Consider the following 16,893-nt stretch of genomic DNA (forward strand, 5'->3'; position numbering starts at 1 on the left):
TCTCCCAGGGTTCGGTTCTACATCTCTTTATTCTCCCAGGGTTCTGTTCTACATCTCTTTATTCTCCCAGGGTTCTGTTCTACATCTCTTTATTCTCCAACGGTTCTGTTCTACATCTCTTTATTCTCCCAGGGTTCTGTTCTACATCTCTTTATTCTCCCAGGGTTCTGCTATTTATTCTCCCAAGGTTCTGTTCTACATCTCTTTATTCTCCCAGGGTTCTGTTCTACAGCTCTTTATTCTCCCAGGGTTCTGTTCTACATCTCTTTATTCTCCCAGGGTTCTGCTCTACATCTCTTTATTCTCCCAGGGTTCTGTTCTACATCTCATTATTCTACCAAGGTTCTGTTCTACATCTCTTTATTCTCCCAGGGTTCTGTCTACATCTCTTTATTCTCCCAGGGTTCTGTTCTACAGCTCTTTATTCTCCCAGGGTTCTGTTCTACATCTCTTTATTCTCCCAGGGTTCTGCTCTACATCTCTTTATTCTACCAGGGTTCTGTTCTACATCTCTTTATTCTCCCAGGGTTCTGTTCTACATATCTTTATTCTCCCAGGGTTCTGTTCTACATCTCTTTATTCTCCCAGGGTTCTGTTCTACATCTCTTTATTCTCCCAGGGTTCTGTTCTACAGCTCTTTATTCTCCCAGGGTTCTGTTCTACATCTTTTTATTCTCCCAGGGTTCTGTTCTACAGCTCTTTATTCTCCCAGGGTTCTGTTCTACAGCTCTTTATTCTCCCAGGGTTCTGTTCTACATCTCATTATTCTACCAGGGTTCTGTTCTACATCTCATTATTCTACCAAGGTTCTGTTCTACAGCTCTTTATTCTCCCAGGGTTCTGTTCTACAGCTCTTTATTCTCCCAGGGTTCTGTTCTACATCTCTTTATTCTCCCAGGGTTCTGCTCTTCGTCTCTTTATTCTCCCAGGGTTCTGTTCTACATCTCATTATTCTACCAAGGTTCTGTTCTACATCTCTTTATTCTCCCAGGGTTCTGTTCTACAGCTCTTTATTCTCCCAGGGTTCTGTTCTACATCTTTTTATTCTCCCAGGGTTCTGTTCTACATCTCTTTATTCTCCCAGGGTTCTGTTCTACATCTCATTATTCTACCAAGGTTCTGTTCTACATCTCTTTATTCTCCCAGGGTTCTGTCTACATCTCTTTATTCTCCCAGGGTTCTGTTCTACAGCTCTTTATTCTCCCAGGGTTCTGTTCTACATCTCTTTATTCTCCCAGGGTTCTGTTCTACAGCTCTTTATTCTCCCAGGGTTCTGTTCTACATCTTTTTATTCTCCCAGGGTTCTGTTCTACAGCTCTTTATTCTCCCAGGGTTCTGTTCTACATCTTTTTATTCTCCCAGGGTTCTGTTCTACAGCTCTTTATTCTCCCAGGGTTCTGTTCTACAGCTCTTTATTCTCCCAGGGTTCTGTTCTACATCTCTTTATTCTCGCAGGGTTATGTTCTACATCTCATTATTCTACCAAGGTTCTGTTCTACAGCTCTTTATTCTCCCAGGGTTCTGTTCTATAGCTCTTTATTCTCCCAGGGTTCTGTTCTACAGCTCTTTATTTTCCCAGGGTTCTGTTCTACATCTCTTTATTCTCCCAGGGTTCTGTTCTACAGCTCTTTATTCTCCCAGGGTTCTGTTCTACATCTTTTTATTCTCCCAGGGCTCTGTTCTACAGCTCTTTATTCTCCCAGGGTTCTGTTCTACAGCTCTTTATTCTCCCAGGGTTCTGTTCTACATCTCTTTATTCTCCCAGGGTTCTGTTCTACATCTCATTATTCTACCAAGGTTCTGTTCTACAGCTCTTTCTTCTCCCAGGGTTCTGTTCTAGAGCTTTTTATTCTCCCAGGGTTCTGTCTACATCTCTTATTTCTCCCAGGGTTCTGTTCTACAGCTCTTTATTCTCCCAGGGTTCTGTTCTACATCTCTTTATTCTCCCAGGGTTCTGTTCTACATCTCTTTATTCTCCCAGGGTTCTGCTCTACATCTCTTTATTCTCCCACGGTTCTGTTCTACAGCTCTTTATTCTCCCAGGGTTCTGTTCTACATCTCTTTATTCTCCCAGGGTTCTGTTCTACATCTCTTTATTCTCCCAGGGTTCTGTTCTACATCTCTTTATTATCCCAGGGTTCTGTTCTACAGTTCTTTATTCTCCCAGGGTTCTGTTCTACATCTCTTTATTCTCCCAGGGTTCTGTTCTACATCTCTTTATTCTCCCAGGGTTCTGCTCTTTAATCTCCCAGGGTTCTGCTCTACATCTCTTTATTCTCCCAGGGTTCTGTACTACATCTCTTTATTCTCCCAGGGTTCTGTTCTACATCTCTTTATTCTCCCAGGGTTCTGTTCTACATCTCTTTATTCTCCCAGGGTTCTGTTCTACATCTCTTTATTCTCCCAGGGTTCTGTTCTAAATCTCTTTATTCTCCTAGGGTTCTATTCTACATCTCTTTATTCTCCCAGGGTTCTGTTCTACAGCTCTTTATTCTCCCAGGGTTCTGTTCTACATCTTTTTATTCTCCCAGGGTTCTGTTCTACAGCTCTTTATTCTCCCAGGGTTCTGTTCTACAGCCCTTTATTCTCCCAGGGTTCTGTTCTACATCTCTTTATTCTCCCAGGGTTCTGTTCTACATCTCATTATTCTACCAAGGTTCTGTTCTACAGCTCTTTATTCTCCCAGGGTTCTGTTCTATAGCTCTTTATTCTCCCAGGGTTCTGTTCTACAGCTCTTTATTTTCCCAGGGTTCTGTTCTACATCTCTTAATTCTCCCAGGGTTCTGTTCTAGAGCTTTTTATTCTCCCAGGGTTCTGTCTACATCTCTTATTTCTCCCATGGTTCTGTTCTACATCTCTTGATTCTCCCAGGGTTCTGTTCTACAGCTCTTTATTCTCCCAGGGTTCTGTTCTACATCTATTTATTCTCCCAGGGTTCTGTTCTACATCTCTTTATTCTCATAGGATTCTGTTCTACATCTCTTTATTCTCCCAGGGTTCGGTTCTACATCTCTTTATTCTCCCAGGGTTCTGTTCTACATCTCTTTATTCTCCCAGGGTTCTGTTCTACATCTCTTTATTCTCCAAAGGTTCTGTTCTACATCTCTTTATTCTCCCAGGGTTCTGTTCTACATCTCTTTATTCTCCCAGGGTTCTGCTATTTATTCTCCCAAGGTTCTGTTCTACATCTCTTTATTCTCCCAGGGTTCTGTTCTACAGCTCTTTATTCTCCCAGGGTTCTGTTCTACATCTCTTTATTCTCCCAGGGTTCTGCTCTACATCTCTTTATTCTCCCAGGGTTCTGTTCTACATCTCATTATTCTACCAAGGTTCTGTTCTACATCTCTTTATTCTCCCAGGGTTCTGTCTACATCTCTTTATTCTCCCAGGGTTCTGTTCTACAGCTCTTTATTCTCCCAGGGTTCTGTTCTACATCTCTTTATTCTCCCAGGGTTCTGCTCTACATCTCTTTATTCTCCCAGGGTTCTGTTCTACATCTCTTTATTCTCCCAGGGTTCTGTTCTACATATCTTTATTCTCCCAGGGTTCTGTTCTACATCTCTTTATTCTCCCAGGGTTCTGTTCTACATCTCTTTATTCTCCCAGGGTTCTGTTCTACAGCTCTTTATTCTCCCAGGGTTCTGTTCTACATCTTTTTATTCTCCCAGGGTTCTGTTCTACAGCTCTTTATTCTCCCAGGGTTCTGTTCTACAGCTCTTTATTCTCCCAGGGTTCTGTTCTACATCTCTTTATTCTCCCAGGGTTCTGTTCTACATCTCATTATTCTACCAAGGTTCTGTTCTACAGCTCTTTATTCTCCCAGGGTTCTGTTCTATAGCTCTTTATTCTCCCAGGGTTCTGTTCTACAGCTCTTTATTTTCCCAGGGTTCTGTTCTACATCTCTTTATTCTCCCAGGGTTCTGTTCTACAGCTCTTTATTCTCCCAGGGTTCTGTTCTACATCTTTTTATTCTCCCAGGGTTCTGTTCTACAGCTCTTTATTCTCCCAGGGTTCTGTTCTACAGCTCTTTATTCTCCCAGGGTTCTGTTCTACATCTCTTTATTCTCCCAGGGTTCTGTTCTACATCTCATTATTCTACCAAGGTTCTGTTCTACAGCTCTTTATTCTCCCAGGGTTCTGTTCTATAGCTCTTTATTCTCCCAGGGTTCTGTTCTACATCTCTTTATTTTCCCAGGGTTCTGTTCTACATCTCTTTATTCTCCCATGGTTCTGTTCTAGAGCTTTTTATTCTCCCAGGGTTCTGTCTACATCTCTTATTTCTCCCAGGGTTCTGTTCTACAGCTCTTTATTCTCCCAGGGTTCTGTTCTACATCTCTTTATTCTCCCAGGGTTCTGTTCTACATCTCTTTATTCTCCCAGGGTTCTGCTCTACATCTCTTTATTCTCCCACGGTTCTGTTCTACAGCTCTTTATTCTCCCAGGGTTCTGTTCTACATCTCTTTATTCTCCCAGGGTTCTGTTCTACATCTCTTTATTATCCCAGGGTTCTGTTCTACAGTTCTTTATTCTCCCAGGGTTCTGTTCTACATCTCTTTATTCTCCCTGGGTTCTGTTCTACATCTCTTTATTCTCCCAGGGTTCTGCTCTTTAATCTCCCAGGGTTCTGCTCTACATCTCTTTATTCTCCCAGGGTTCTGTACTACATCTCTTTATTCTCCCAGGGTTCTGTTCTACATCTCTTTATTCTCCCAGGGTTCTGTTCTACATCTCTTTATTCTCCCAGGGTTCTGTTCTACATCTCTTTATTCTCCCAGGGTTCTATTCTACATCTCTTTATTCTCCCAGGATTCTGTTCTACAGCTCTTTATTCTCCCAGGGTTCTGTTCTACATCTTTTTATTCTCCCAGGGTTCTGTTCTACAGCTCTTATTCTCCCAGGGTTCTGTTCTACATCTCTTTATTCTCCCAGGGTTCTGTTCTACATCTCTTTATTCTCCCAGGGTTCTGTTCTACATCTCATTATTCTACCAAGGTTCTGTTCTACAGCTCTTTATTCTCCCAGGGTTCTGTTCTATAGCTCTTTATTCTCCCAGGGTTCTGTTCTACAGCTCTTTATTCTCCCAGGGTTCTGTTCTAGAGCTTTTTATACTCCCAGGGTTCTGTCTACATCTCTTATTTCTCCCAGGGTTCTGTTCTACAGCTCTTTATTCTCCCAGGGTTCTGTTCTACATCTCTTTATTCTCCCAGGGTTCTGTTCTACATCTCTTTATTCTCCCAGGGTTCTGCTCTACATCTCTTTATTCTCCCACGGTTCTGTTCTACAGCTCTTTATTCTCCCAGGGTTCGGTTCTACATCTCTTTATTCTCCCAGGGTTCTGTTCTACAGCTCTTTATTCTCCCAGGGTTCTGTTCTACAGCTCTTTATTCTCCCAGGGTTCTGTTCTCCATCTCTTTATTCTCCCAGAGTTCTGTTCTACATCTCTTTATTCTCCCAGGGTTCTGTTCAACATCCCTTTATTCTCCCAGGGTTCTGTTCTACAGCTCTTTATTCTCCCAGGGTTCTGTTCTACATCTCTTTATTCTCCCAGGGTTCTGTTCTACATCTCTTTATTCTCCCAGGGTTCTGTTCTACATCTCTTTATTCTCCCAGGGTTCTGTTCTACAGCTCTCTATTCTCCCAGGGTTCTGTTCTACATCTCTTTATTCTCCCAGGGTTCTGTTCTATATCTCTTTATTCTCCAACGGTTCTGTTCTACATCTCTTTATTCTCCCAGGGTTCTGTTCTACATCTCTTTATTCTCCCAGGGTTCTGCTCTTTATTCTCCCAAGGTTCTGTTCTACATCTCTTTATTCTCCCAGGGTTCTGTTCTACAGCTCTTTATTCTCCCAGGGTTCTGTTCTACATCTCTTTATTCTCCCAGGGTTCTGCTCTACATCTCTTTATTCTCCCAGGGTTCTGTTCTACATCTCATTATTCTACCAAGGTTCTGTTCTACATCTCTTTATTCTCCCAGGGTTCTGTCTACATCTCTTCATTCTCCCAGCGTTCTGTTCTACAGCTCTTTATTCTCCCAGGGTTCTGTTCTACATCTCTTTATTCTCCCAGGGTTCTGCTCTACATCTCTTTATTCTCCCAGGGTTCTGTTCTACATCTCTTTATTCTCCCAGGGTTCTGTTCTACATATCTTTATTCTCCCAGGGTTCTGTTCTACATCTCTTTATTCTCCCAGGGTTCTGTTCTACATCTCTTTATTCTCCCAGGGTTCTGTTCTACAGCTCTTTATTCTCCCAGGGTTCTGTTCTACATCTTTTCATTCTCCCAGGGTTCTGTTCTACAGCTCTTTATTCTCCCAGGGTTCTGTTCTACAGCTCTTTATTCTCCCAGGGTTCTGTTCTACATCTCTTTATTCTCCCAGGGTTCTGTTCTACATCTCATTATTCTACCAAGGTTCTGTTCTACAGCTCTTTATTCTCCCAGGGTTCTGTTCTATAGCTCTTTATTTTCCCAGGGTTCTGTTCTACAGCTCTTTATTTTCCCAGGGTTCTGTTCTACATCTCTTTATTCTCCCAGGGTTCTGTTCTACAGCTCTTTATTCTCCCAGGGTTCTGTTCTACATCTTTTTATTCTCCCAGGGTTCTGTTCTACAGCTCTTTATTCTCCCAGGGTTCTGTTCTACAGCTCTTTATTCTCCCAGGGTTCTGTTCTACATCTCTTTATTCTCCCAGGGTTCTGTTCTACATCTCATTATTCTACCAATGTTCTGTTCTACAGCTCTTTATTCTCCCAGGGTTCTGTTCTATAGCTCTTTATTCTCCCAGGGTTCTGTTCTACAGCTCTTTATTTTCCCAGGGTTCTGTTCTACATCTCTTTATTCTCCCATGGTTCTGTTCTAGAGCTTTTTATTCTCCCAGGGTTCTGTCTACATCTCTTATTTCTCCCAGGGTTCTGTTCTACAGCTCTTTATTCTCCCAGGGTTCTGTTCTACATCTCTTTATTCTCCCAGGGTTCTGTTCTACATCTCTTTATTCTCCCAGGGTTCTGCTCTACATCTACTTATTCTCCCACGGTTCTGTTCTACAGCTCTTTATTCTCCCAGGGTTCTGTTCTACATCTCTTTATTCTCCCAGGGTTCTGTTCTACATCTCTTTATTATCCCAGGGTTCTGTTCTACAGTTCTTTATTCTCCCAGGGTTCTGTTCTACATCTCTTTATTCTCCCTGGGTTCTGTTCTACATCTCTTTATTCTCCCAGGGTTCTGCTCTTTAATCTCCCAGGGTTCTGCTCTACATCTCTTTATTCTCCCAGGGTTCTGTACTACATCTCTTTATTCTCCCAGGGTTCTGTTCTACATCTCTTTATTCTCCCAGGGTTCTGTTCTACATCTCTTTATTCTCCCAGGGTTCTGTTCTACATCTCTTTATTCTCCCAGGGTTCTATTCTACATCTCTTTATTCTCCCAGGGTTCTGTTCTACAGCTCTTTATTCTCCCAGGGTTCTGTTCTACATCTTTTTATTCTCCCAGGGTTCTGTTCTACAGCTCTTATTCTCCCAGGGTTCTGTTCTACATCTCTTTATTCTCCCAGGGTTCTGTTCTACATCTCTTTATTCTCCCAGGGTTCTGTTCTACATCTCATTATTCTACCAAGGTTCTGTTCTACAGCTCTGTATTCTCCCAGGGTTCTGTTCTATAGCTCTTTATTCTCCCAGGGTTCTGTTCTACAGCTCTTTATTCTCCCAGGGTTCTGTTCTACATCTCTTTATTCTCCCAGGGTTCTGTTCTAGAGCTTTTTATTCTCCCAGGGTTCTGTCTACATCTCTTATTTCTCCCAGGGTTCTGTTCTACAGCTCTTTATTCTCCCAGGGTTCTGTTCTACATCTCTTTATTCTCCCAGGGTTCTGTTCTACATCTCTTTATTCTCCCAGGGTTCTGCTCTACATCTCTTTATTCTCCCACGGTTCTGTTCTACAGCTCTTTATTCTCCCAGGGTTCTGTTCTACATCTCTTTATTCTCCCAGGGTTCTGTTCTACAGCTCTTTATTCTCCCAGGGTTCTGTTCTACAGCTCTTTATTCTCCCAGGGTTCTGTTCTCCATCTCTTTATTCTCCCAGAGTTCTGTTCTACATCTCTTTATTCTCCCAGGGTTCTGTTCAACATCCCTTTATTCTCCCAGGGTTCTGTTCTACAGCTCTTTATTCTCCCAGGGTTCTGTTCTACATCTCTTTATTCTCCCAGGGTTCTGTTCTACATCTCTTTATTCTCCCAGGGTTCTGTTCTACATCTCTTTATTCTCCCAGGGTTCTGTTCTACAGCTCTCTATTCTCCCAGGGTTCTGTTCTACATCTCTTTATTCTCCCAGGGTTCTGTTCTACATCTCTTTATTCTCCCAGGGTTCTGTTCTACATCTCTTTATTATCCCAGGGTTCTGTTCTACAGCTCTTTATTCTCCCAGGGTTCTGTTCTACATCTCTTTATTCTCCCAGGGTTCTGTTCTACAGCTCTTTATTCTCCCAGGGTTCTGCTCTTTATTCTCCCAGGGTTCTGTTCTACATCTCTTTATTCTCCCAGGGTTCTGCTCTTTATTCTCCCAGGGTTCTGTTCTACATCTCTTTATTCTCCCAGGGTTCTGTTCTACATCTCTTTATTCTCCCAGGGTTCTGTTCTACAGCTCTTTATTCTCCCAGGGTTCTGTTCTACATCTCTTTATTCTCCCAGGGTTCTGTTCTACATCTCTTTATTCTCCCAGGGTTCTGCAGGGATCTGCTCTTCATAACATGATTGTCTGCTCTAGTTGTGTTGTATTATGTGGACCATGGTTCTGATGTGGACAGGCTGTGGACCACGGTTCTGATGTGGACGGGCTGTGTGGACCACGGTTCTGATGTGGACGGGCTGTGTGGACCACGGTTCTGATGTGGACGGGCTGTGTGGACCACGGTTCTGATGTGGACGGGCTGTGTGGACCACGGTTCTGATGTGGACGGGCTGTGTGGACCACGGTTCTGATGTGGACGGGCTGTGTGGACCACGGTTCTGATGTGGACGGGCTGTGTGGACCACGGTTCTGATGTGGACGGCCTGTGTGGACCAGGGTTCTGATGTGGACGGGCTGTGTGGACCACGGTTCTGATGTGGACGGGCTGTGTGGACCACAATTCTGATGTGGACGGGCTGTGTGGACCACGGTTCTGATGTGGACGGGCTGTGTGGACCACAATTCTGATGTGGACGGGCTGTGTGGACCACAATTCTGATGTGGACGGGCTGTGTGGACCACGGTTCTGATGTGGACGGGCTGTGTGGACCACGGTTCTGATGTGGACGGGCTGTGTGGACCACGGTTCTGATGTGGACGGGCTGTGTGGACCACGGTTCTGATGTGGACGGGCTGTGTGGACCAGGGTTCTGATGTGGACGGGCTGTGTGGACCACGGTTCTGATGTGGACGGGCTGTGTGGACCACGGTTCTGATGTGGACGGGCTATGTGGACCACGGTTCTGATGTGGACGGGCTGTGTGGACCACGGTTCTGATGTGCACGGGCTGTGTGGACCACGGTTCTGATGTGGACGGCCTGTGTGGACCACGGTTCTGATGTGGACGGGCTGTGTGGACCACGGTTCTGATGTGGACGTTCTGTGTGGACCACGGTTCTGATGTGGACGGGCTGTGTGGACCACGGTTCTGATGTGCACGGGCTGTGTGGACCACGGTTCTGATGTGGACGGGCTGTGTGGACCACGGTTCTGATGTGGACGGGCTGTGTGGACCACGGTTCTGATGTGGACGGGCTGTGTGGACCAGGGTTCTTTTGTGGACGGGCTGTGTGGACCACGGTTCTGATGTGGACGGGCTGTGTGGACCACGGTTCTGATGTGGACGGGCTGTGTGGACCAGGGTTCTGATGTGGACGGGCTGTGTGGACCACGGTTCTGATGTGGACGGCCTGTGTGGACCACGATTCTGATGTGGACGGGCTATGTGGACCACGGTTCTGATGTGGACGGGCTGTGTGGACCACGGTTCTGATGTGGACGGGCTGTGTGGACCACGGTTCTGATGTGCACGGACTGTGTGGACCACGGTTCTGATGTGGACGGGCTGTGTGGACCACGGTTCTGATGTGGACGGGCTGTTTGGACCACGGTTCTGATGTGGACGGGCTATCAGAGTCCACACCAGGGTTGGGGGATCTGAGGTTATTATGTCCTAATAAGAGGAGCTTTGACCAGAGTGAACCGGAGAGACACAACCAGTATAATACTGCTGCAAGGCCAATGTGGGGGTGGGACACAGTTATGACACACAGGGCCGGCCCTAGCCTTTTGGGGTCCCTAAGGCAGATTTGGTTGGGGGGCCCACACACCTTGCAGGCTAAATGTTTTTGTTGCCCCCATCTTGACAACGGAGAGAAAATATTGAAGTTTTAAAGTCAATTTTATGCAATTCTCCATATTTTGCCATTGGGCGCAGAGACGATATTGCAGTTTTAAAAGGTCCAACGGAGCCGTTTTATCCCGATATCGAATCATTTCTGTGTAACAATAAGTACCTTACTGTGACTGTTTAACAGTAGAATGGTCAACAACAACGGAGCGAAAGGACATGAGACCAGGTGGAGAACAAGCAAGGAATCTACCGTTGGAGTCGGAAGTTTACATACACCTTTACCAAATACATTTAAACTCAGTTTTTCCACAATTCCTAACATTTAATCCTGGTAAAAGTTCCCTGTTTTAGGTCAGTTAGGATCACCACTTTATTTTAAGAATGTGAAATGTCAGAATAATAGTAGAGAGAATGATTTCTTTCTTTCATCACATTCCCAGTGGGTCAGAAGTTTACATACACTCAATTAGTATTTGGCAGAATTGCCTTTAAAATTGTTTAACTTGGGTCAAACGTTTCGGGTAGCCTTCCACAAGCTTCCCACAATAAGTTGGGTGAATTTTGGCCCGTTCCTCCTGACAGAGCTGGTGTAACTGAGTCAGGTTTGTAGGCCTCCTTGCTCGCACACACTTTTTCAGTTCTGCCCACACATTTTCTATAGGATTGAGGTCAGGGCTTTGTGATGGCCACTCCAATACCTTGACTTTGTTGTCCTGAAGCCTTTTTGCCACAACTTTGGACGTATGCTTGGGGTCGTTGTCCATTTGGAAGACCCATTTGCGACCAAGCTTTAACTTCCTGACTGATGTCTTGAGATGTTGCTTCAATATATCCACATAATTTTCCTGCCTCATGATGCCATCTATTTTGTGAAATGCACCAGTCCCTCCTGCAGCAAAGCAACCCCACAACATGATGCTGCCACCCCCGTGCTTCACGGTTGGGATGGTGTTCTTCGGCTTGCAAGCCTCCCCCTTTTTCCTCCAAACGATCGTCATTATGGCCAAACATTTATATTTTTGTTTCATCAGACCAGAGGACATTTCTCCAAAAGTACGATCTTTGTCCTCATGTGCAGTTGCAAACCGTAGTCTGGCTTTTTTATGGCAGTTTTGGAGCTGTGGCTTCTTCCTTGCTGAGCGGCCTTTCAGGTTATGTTGATATAGGACTTTTTTCACTATGGCGGTATGACGGCTGCGTGGTCCCATGGTGTTTATTCTTGCGTACTATTGTTTGTACAGGTACACCTCCAATTGACTCAATTAGCCTATCAGAAGCTTCTAACGCCATTACATAATTTTCTGGAATTTTCCAAGCTGTTTAAAGGCACAGTCAACTTAGTGTAATCTGTCTGTAAACAATTGTTGGAAAAAATACTTGTGTCATGCACAAAGTAGATGTCCTCACCAACTTGCCAAAACTATAGTTTGTTAACAAGAAATTTGTGGAGTGGTTGAAAAACGAGTTTTAATGAGTCTAAACTGAGTCTGAACTAAATTTGGCATAGTTCCTCAGATCCTCAAAAAGTTCTACAGCTGTAACATCGAGAGCATCCTGACTGGTTGCATCACTGCCTGGTACGGCAATTGCTCGGCCTCTGACCGCTAGGCACTACAGAGGGTAGTGCGTACGGCCCAGTACATCACTGGGGATAAGCTGTTCTGTTCTCTCTGCTACAGCACAGAAATCGGTACCCGAGCACCGAGTCTAGGTCTAAAAGGCTTCTTTAACAGCTTCTACCCTCAATATGACTGCCATACGACTGCTGAACAGCTAATGGCTACACAGACTATTTGCATTGTCCCCCACCCCCATTTTTTTGACGCTGCTGCTACTCGACCAAGGAACCCTAGAGACCGAGGACCCCAAGGGACCGAGGAACCCTAGAGAACGAGGAACCCAAGGGACTGAGGAACCCTAGACACCGAGGACCCCAAGGGACTGAGGAACCCTAGAGACCGAGGACCTCAAGGGACCGAAGACCCCTAGCGGCCCGAAGACCCCCAGTGACCGAGGACCCCTAGAGACCGAGGACCCCTAGAGGCCGAGGACCCCTAGAGACCGAGGACCCCTAGAGGCCGAGGACCCCTAGAGACCGAGGACCCCTAGAGGCCGAGGACCCCCAGTGACCGAGGACCCCTAGAGACCGAGGACCCCTAGAGGCCGAGGACCCCTAGAGACCGAGGACCCCTAGAGGCCGAGGACCCCCAGTGACCGAGGACCCCTAGAGGCCGAGGACCCCTCGACACCGCTTCTGTTGCTTATGTTTAAGGCCGGCCCTGCACAAACACACACACACACACTGGGCACACGGTGTTAAAATTAGAGCAGTGTTTTGACCCAGAATGACTTCAGATACGCTAGCTGGATACACTCTGTGTTTCCACTGAGGGGGTGTCTCATGGCTGAGAAAGTGTGTGTGTGTGTGTGTGAATGTGTGTGTGTGTGGTGTGTGTGTGTGTGTGTGGAGGGGGGTTGCAGGCAGATATTTCACAACAAAATTCTTGCTGGACTTTGGCTCGAGGTCAATAACAGCCCCTGAGGAACCTGGAATGTTTTGGGATCACACACACACACACACACACACACACACACACGTACACACGTACACACGTACACACGTACACACGTACACACGTACACACACACACACACACACACACACACACACACACACACACACACACACACACACACACACACACACACACACACACACACACACACACACACACACACACACATTCCACAATCCACCTTCAGAAAGCATTGACTATGTAAAGGACCTAAACCCATCGACCTGCATCAACTCCTCATGTACAGCGCCTTCAGAAAGCATTGACACTCCTGACTTATTCCACATTACAGACGGAATATGAAATCAACTCCTCATGTACAGCTCCTTCAGAAAGCATTGACACTCCTGACTTATTCCACATTACAGACGGAATATAAAATCAACTCCTCATGCACAGCTCCTTCAGAAAGCATTGACACTCCTGACTTATTCCACATTACAGACGGAATATAAAATGGATTACATTTCCATCAAAGGGTAATATATATATATATATTTTTACAAATGAATTAAAAATGAAAAGCTGAAATGTCTTAAATAAATGATTAATAAATTATTCAATAAGTATTCAATCCCTTTATTTATTTATTTTTACATTTAAGTCATTTAGCGGACGCTCTTATCCAGAGTGTGCATTTCCATACTGGATCAACTTAGCCACATGGGACTATTATGACAAGCTAATAAGGTCCCTCAGTCGAGCAGCGAATTTCAAACACAGATTCAACCACAAAGACCAGGGAGGTTTTCCAATTCCTCGCAAAGAAGAGCACCTATTGGTAGATGTGTAAAAAATATATAAAAAAAACATTGACATTGAATATCCCTTTGAGCATGGTGAAGTTATTCATTACACTTTGGATGGTGTATCAATACACCCAGTCACTACAAAGTTACAGGCTTCCTTCCTAACTCAGTTGCCGGAGAGGAAGGAAACCGCTCAGGGATTTTCACCATGAGGCCAACGTTAGAGTTTAATGTGATAGGAGAAACCTGAGGATGGATAATTTTTTCTCCAAAACGTGCATCCTGTTTGCAACAAGGCACTAAAGTAAACCTGCAACAAATGTGGCAAAGCAATTCACTTTTTGTCCTGAATATAAAGTGTTATGTTTGCAGCAAATCCAATACAACACATTACTGAGTATCACTCTCCATATTTTCAAACATAGTGGTGGCTGCATCATGTTATGGGTATGCTTGTAATCATTAAGGACTGGGGAGTTTTTCAGGATTAAAAAATAAAAGGAATGGAGTTAAGCACAGGCAAATTTCTAGAGGAAAACCTGGTTCAGTCTGCTTTCCACCAGACACTGGGAGATGAATTCACTTTTTAGCAGGACAATAACCTAAAACACAAAGCCAAATCTACACGGGAGTTGCTTACCAAGAAGACAGTGAATGTTCCTGAGAGACAGAGTTACAGTTTTGACTTAAATCTACTTGAAAATCTATGGCAAGAGCTGAAAATGGTTGTCTAGCAATGATCAACAACCAATTTGACAGAGCTTGAAGAATTTAGAAAAGAATAATGGGCAAATGTTGCACAATTCAGGTGTGGAATACTATTAGCCTTACCCAGAAAGACTCACAGCTCTTAGAGCCTTACCCAGAAAGACTCACAGCTCTTAGAGCCTTACCCAGAAAGACTCACAGCTCTTAGAGCCTTACCCAGAAAGACTCACAGCTCTTAGAGCCTTACCCAGAAAGACTCACAGCTCTTAGATCCTTACCCAGAAAGACTCACAGCTCTTAGAGCCTTACCCAGAAAGACTCACAGCTCTTAGAGCCTTACCCAGAAAGACTCACAGCTCTTAGAGCCTTACCCAGAAAGACTCACAGCTCTTAGAGCCTTACCCAGAAAGACTCACAGCTCTTAGAGCCTTACCCAGAAAGACTCACAGCTCTTAGAGCCTTACCCAGAAAGACTCACAGCTCTTAGAGACTTACCCAGAAAGACTCACAGCTCTTAGAGCCTTACCCAGAAAGACTCACAGCTCTTAGAGCCTTACCCAGAAAGACTCACAGCTCTTAGAGCCTTACCCAGAAAGACTCACAGCTCTTAGAGCCTTACCCAGAAAGACTCACAGCTCGTAGAGCCTTACCCAGAAAGACTCACAGCTCTTAGAGCCTTACCCAGAAAGACTCACAGCTCTTAGAGCCTTACCCAGAAAGACTCACAGCTCTTAGAACCTTACCCAGAAAGAGTCACAGCTCTAAGAGCCTTACCCAGAAAGACTCACAGCTCTTAGAGCCTTACCCAGAAAGACTCACAGCTCTTAGAACCTTACCCAGAAAGACTCACAGCTCTTAGAGCCTTACCCAGAAAGACTCACAGCTCTAAGAGCCTTACCCAGAAAGACTCACAGCTCTTAGAGCCTTACCCGGAAAGACTCACAGCTCTTAGAGCCTTACCCGGAAAGACTCACAGCTCTTAGAGCCTTACCCAGAAAGACTCACAGCTCTTAGAGCCTTACCCAGAAAGACTCACAGCTCTTAGAGCCTTACCCAGAAAGACTCACAGCTGTAATCACTGCCAAATGTGTGCTTCTACAAATTATTGACTCAGTGGTGTGACTACTTATGTAACTGAGAGATTTCTGTATTTAATTTTCAATACATTTGCAAAAAATTTCGAAAAACATGTTTTCATTTTGTCGTTATGGGGTATTGTGTGTAGGTCAGCGAAAAAAAAATCATATTTAATCCATTTTGAATTCAGGCTGTAAAACAAAATGTGGAATCAGTCAAGGGGTACTTTCTGAAGGCTCTCTACTAATGAATATTGTATGAGGATTTGCCAACGTGTTGCTTGCCAAAATTCTATCTATATGCCTCGTAAAAATATGTATGAATACCTCATGAATATCCACGTAGTACATGGTATGTAATTCATACAAGTAAAAAAATTAATACTATCGGTCAAACCGACAGCATGTTGAACCCATGTTAATTGTGCCATGGAAATCATTCCTCCCGTGGGCGCATACTCAACACACTAATAAATTCGCACATTTTATAACCGAATTCTCTCCATGCAACTTTTTTCTGTAGTCTGTTTAGGTGGCTACTCAATCATACACATTACAGTAAGATAAAGGTGAACTTACGTAGATTGTATCGAACTTTCCATCGAAGAATAAAACGGGTTTATCCAGCGCTAGTTGTTGCGACCGGTCATTCCCCTGTTCCAGAACGTGGTCTCCAGTGGTTTGGCCGAACGGGAAGAACTCTGCCCGGGTCAGACCATACACAGACACGGCCGAACCCAGAAGAAGGGTCGCGTAGAACAGCCATCCTTGCCCCTGCCGTCCCATGATTAGTGCTTCACAGACCGCGGAGTGGAGCAGTCCGAAGGTAGCGCTGATGCAGAGAGACTGTTGCACTGAACTGGCCCCACAGCAGATTAAGCACAGAGAGATAGAGTTGTGTACAGGGCCGGCTCTCCCCTTTTTGGGGCCCTAAACAAGATTTTAGTGGCACCCCTCTTGACGGTTGAGAAAAAAAAGTTAATTCCCTGCAAATTCTACACATTTTGCCATGGGGTTGTAGAGATATTTTATATTTTATTTTAAAGTTAATTTCATGCAATTCTACACATTTTATAATGAACTACACCATGTCAATATTATATCTGAGTGAGAATAACTAATTAAGTGGCTGTCAGTGACTGACAATACATTTTTTTATTTGATTTATTTACCCTTTATTTAACTAAGCATGTCAGTTAAGAACAAATTGTTATTTACAATGACGGCCTACCAAAAGGCCTCCTGCGGGGACCGGGACCGGGACCGGGGATTAAAAATATAAGACAAAACACACATCACGAGAAGAGAGACACCACAACACTACATAAAGAGAGACCTAAGACAACAACACAGCATAGTAGCAACACAACATGATAACAACATGGTAGCAACACAACATGACAACAACATGGTAGCAACATGGTAGAAACACAACA

The 16,893-nt window shown here is 44.5% G+C and overlaps 1 protein-coding gene across 1 annotated transcript in view; it reads right to left on the reverse strand.

The window, feature by feature from the left end:
* Nucleotides 1-16,332, reverse strand: part of nid1a (nidogen 1a) — an 87,934-nt gene extending 71,602 nt beyond the window's left edge. Inside the window, exon 1 of the mRNA XM_055935314.1 lies at nt 16,037-16,332. Coding sequence (XP_055791289.1) covers nt 16,037-16,243 — 207 coding nt within the window. The 5' untranslated portion in view covers nt 16,244-16,332. The remainder of the gene's footprint in view (nt 1-16,036) is intronic.
* Nucleotides 16,333-16,893: the final 561 nt, after the last annotated feature.

The sequence above is a fragment of the Salvelinus fontinalis genome, chromosome 1 (assembly GCF_029448725.1).
Source record: "Salvelinus fontinalis isolate EN_2023a chromosome 1, ASM2944872v1, whole genome shotgun sequence".
NCBI classification, from domain to species: domain Eukaryota; kingdom Metazoa; phylum Chordata; class Actinopteri; order Salmoniformes; family Salmonidae; genus Salvelinus; species Salvelinus fontinalis.